At 59.1% G+C, this 1,232-nt stretch overlaps 1 protein-coding gene across 1 annotated transcript; it reads right to left on the reverse strand.

Moving 5' to 3' along the window:
- Positions 1–1,004: 1,004 nt before the first annotated feature.
- Positions 1,005–1,178, reverse strand: PPTG_15831 (hypothetical protein; the record flags this gene model as incomplete). The annotated part of the gene is made up of 1 exon (XM_008913585.1): positions 1,005–1,178. One exon carries the CDS (start codon positions 1,176–1,178, stop codon positions 1,005–1,007), a length of 174 nt encoding a protein of 57 aa, XP_008911833.1.
- Between the last annotated feature and the right edge of the window lie 54 nt (positions 1,179–1,232).

The following is a 1,232-nucleotide window of genomic DNA, read 5'->3' on the forward strand; positions in this document are numbered from 1 at the left end:
GAAGCGCCAGACTGGGAGGGATCTGAAGTCGATCGAGCGGCCTTGGATACGCGGGCAGACTGGGTTGGAGACTCGGACTCAGAGCGTGCTCGCTTGTGGCTCGGCGCGGAAGGGCGAAGGGACGCAATGTTGGACAATCTCTCTTGCGCCTGGTACCGTTCAGCCCGTAGATCGGTCACCTCCATGAAACGCTCGCCAAGCTGGCCGATCAATTCATCTCTTTGAACTACCAGAGCGTCTCTCTCCTGCTGAAGCGTTGCGAGCGCGGACTCGAGATCCTGACGCGACTTCGGAGACCTCTCGACTTGGTTAATCCACCTTTCCAGCCGGGCGATAGTATCTCGAGCCGCTGAAACACGATCCTCTGTGACACAAGATACAAATTAGTATGACGCCGGCAAAAGGTATGCAGACAGCACTCACGGGTAGCGATATGCGCTGCCCTGGCTTGACCGAGCTGAGAAGTTTTCGCCTGAACACGCTGAGGAGCCTTCTGGAGATCCCGATCCAGTGTCGATACCCGATCCTGCAAGCGGCCAAGCTCGGCTGTATGGGTTGCGATCGTGGTGTCGGCCACCCTCAAGCGACGCTCGTAGTTGTCGCGCAAGGTACGGAGGCGACGGGACTTGTACTTGATCGCGGCCTCGAGGCGGGCTACCTCGGCCTGAGCAGCCTTGCGGGACGTAGCTGATTCGCGAAGCTCCGAAGCGAGGGCAGACTAACGATCGCGCGCGACTTGTAAATCAGATTGGGACCGCGCCAGCTGGGACTCCAGGTCTGCTATGCGGCGAGCTGTATCGGGGACGTCAGATCCGCTATGCGACCAGCCGTATCGGGCGAGACGATCACGCCAAAGGAAGCGCCGGGAGCCAGCTGTGCCTCTAGCGTGTTGATCCGATCTTGGAACTCGGACACTGCTTCGTTGTAGCGGGTTTTTAAGTCACGGTACCGAAGGCGACAAGCCTCGAGCTCATGAGAGTTGTCGAAACACTCTTGCAACGCGTTCAGGCACTCAGCGAGCTCCGTCTGGGTGGATTCCAACTTGTGGCGAACCAAGTCGTATTTGTGCTGACAGAAGAGCACATGGAGCGACGCAGCATTGGCCGCGTCCGCGAGCTGATGATCCAGATCCTCCGCGCGACGTCGTGTAGCCAGGAACTCGTGGCGCAGATTCTCATGATCCAAGCGAAGCTCGCGCAGTGCCTCGGTCTGGTCGATGGCCTGCTGCAACG

The sequence above is a fragment of the Phytophthora parasitica genome, assembly GCF_000247585.1.
Source record: "Phytophthora parasitica INRA-310 unplaced genomic scaffold supercont2.54, whole genome shotgun sequence".
NCBI classification, from domain to species: Eukaryota; Oomycota; class Peronosporomycetes; order Peronosporales; family Peronosporaceae; genus Phytophthora; species Phytophthora nicotianae.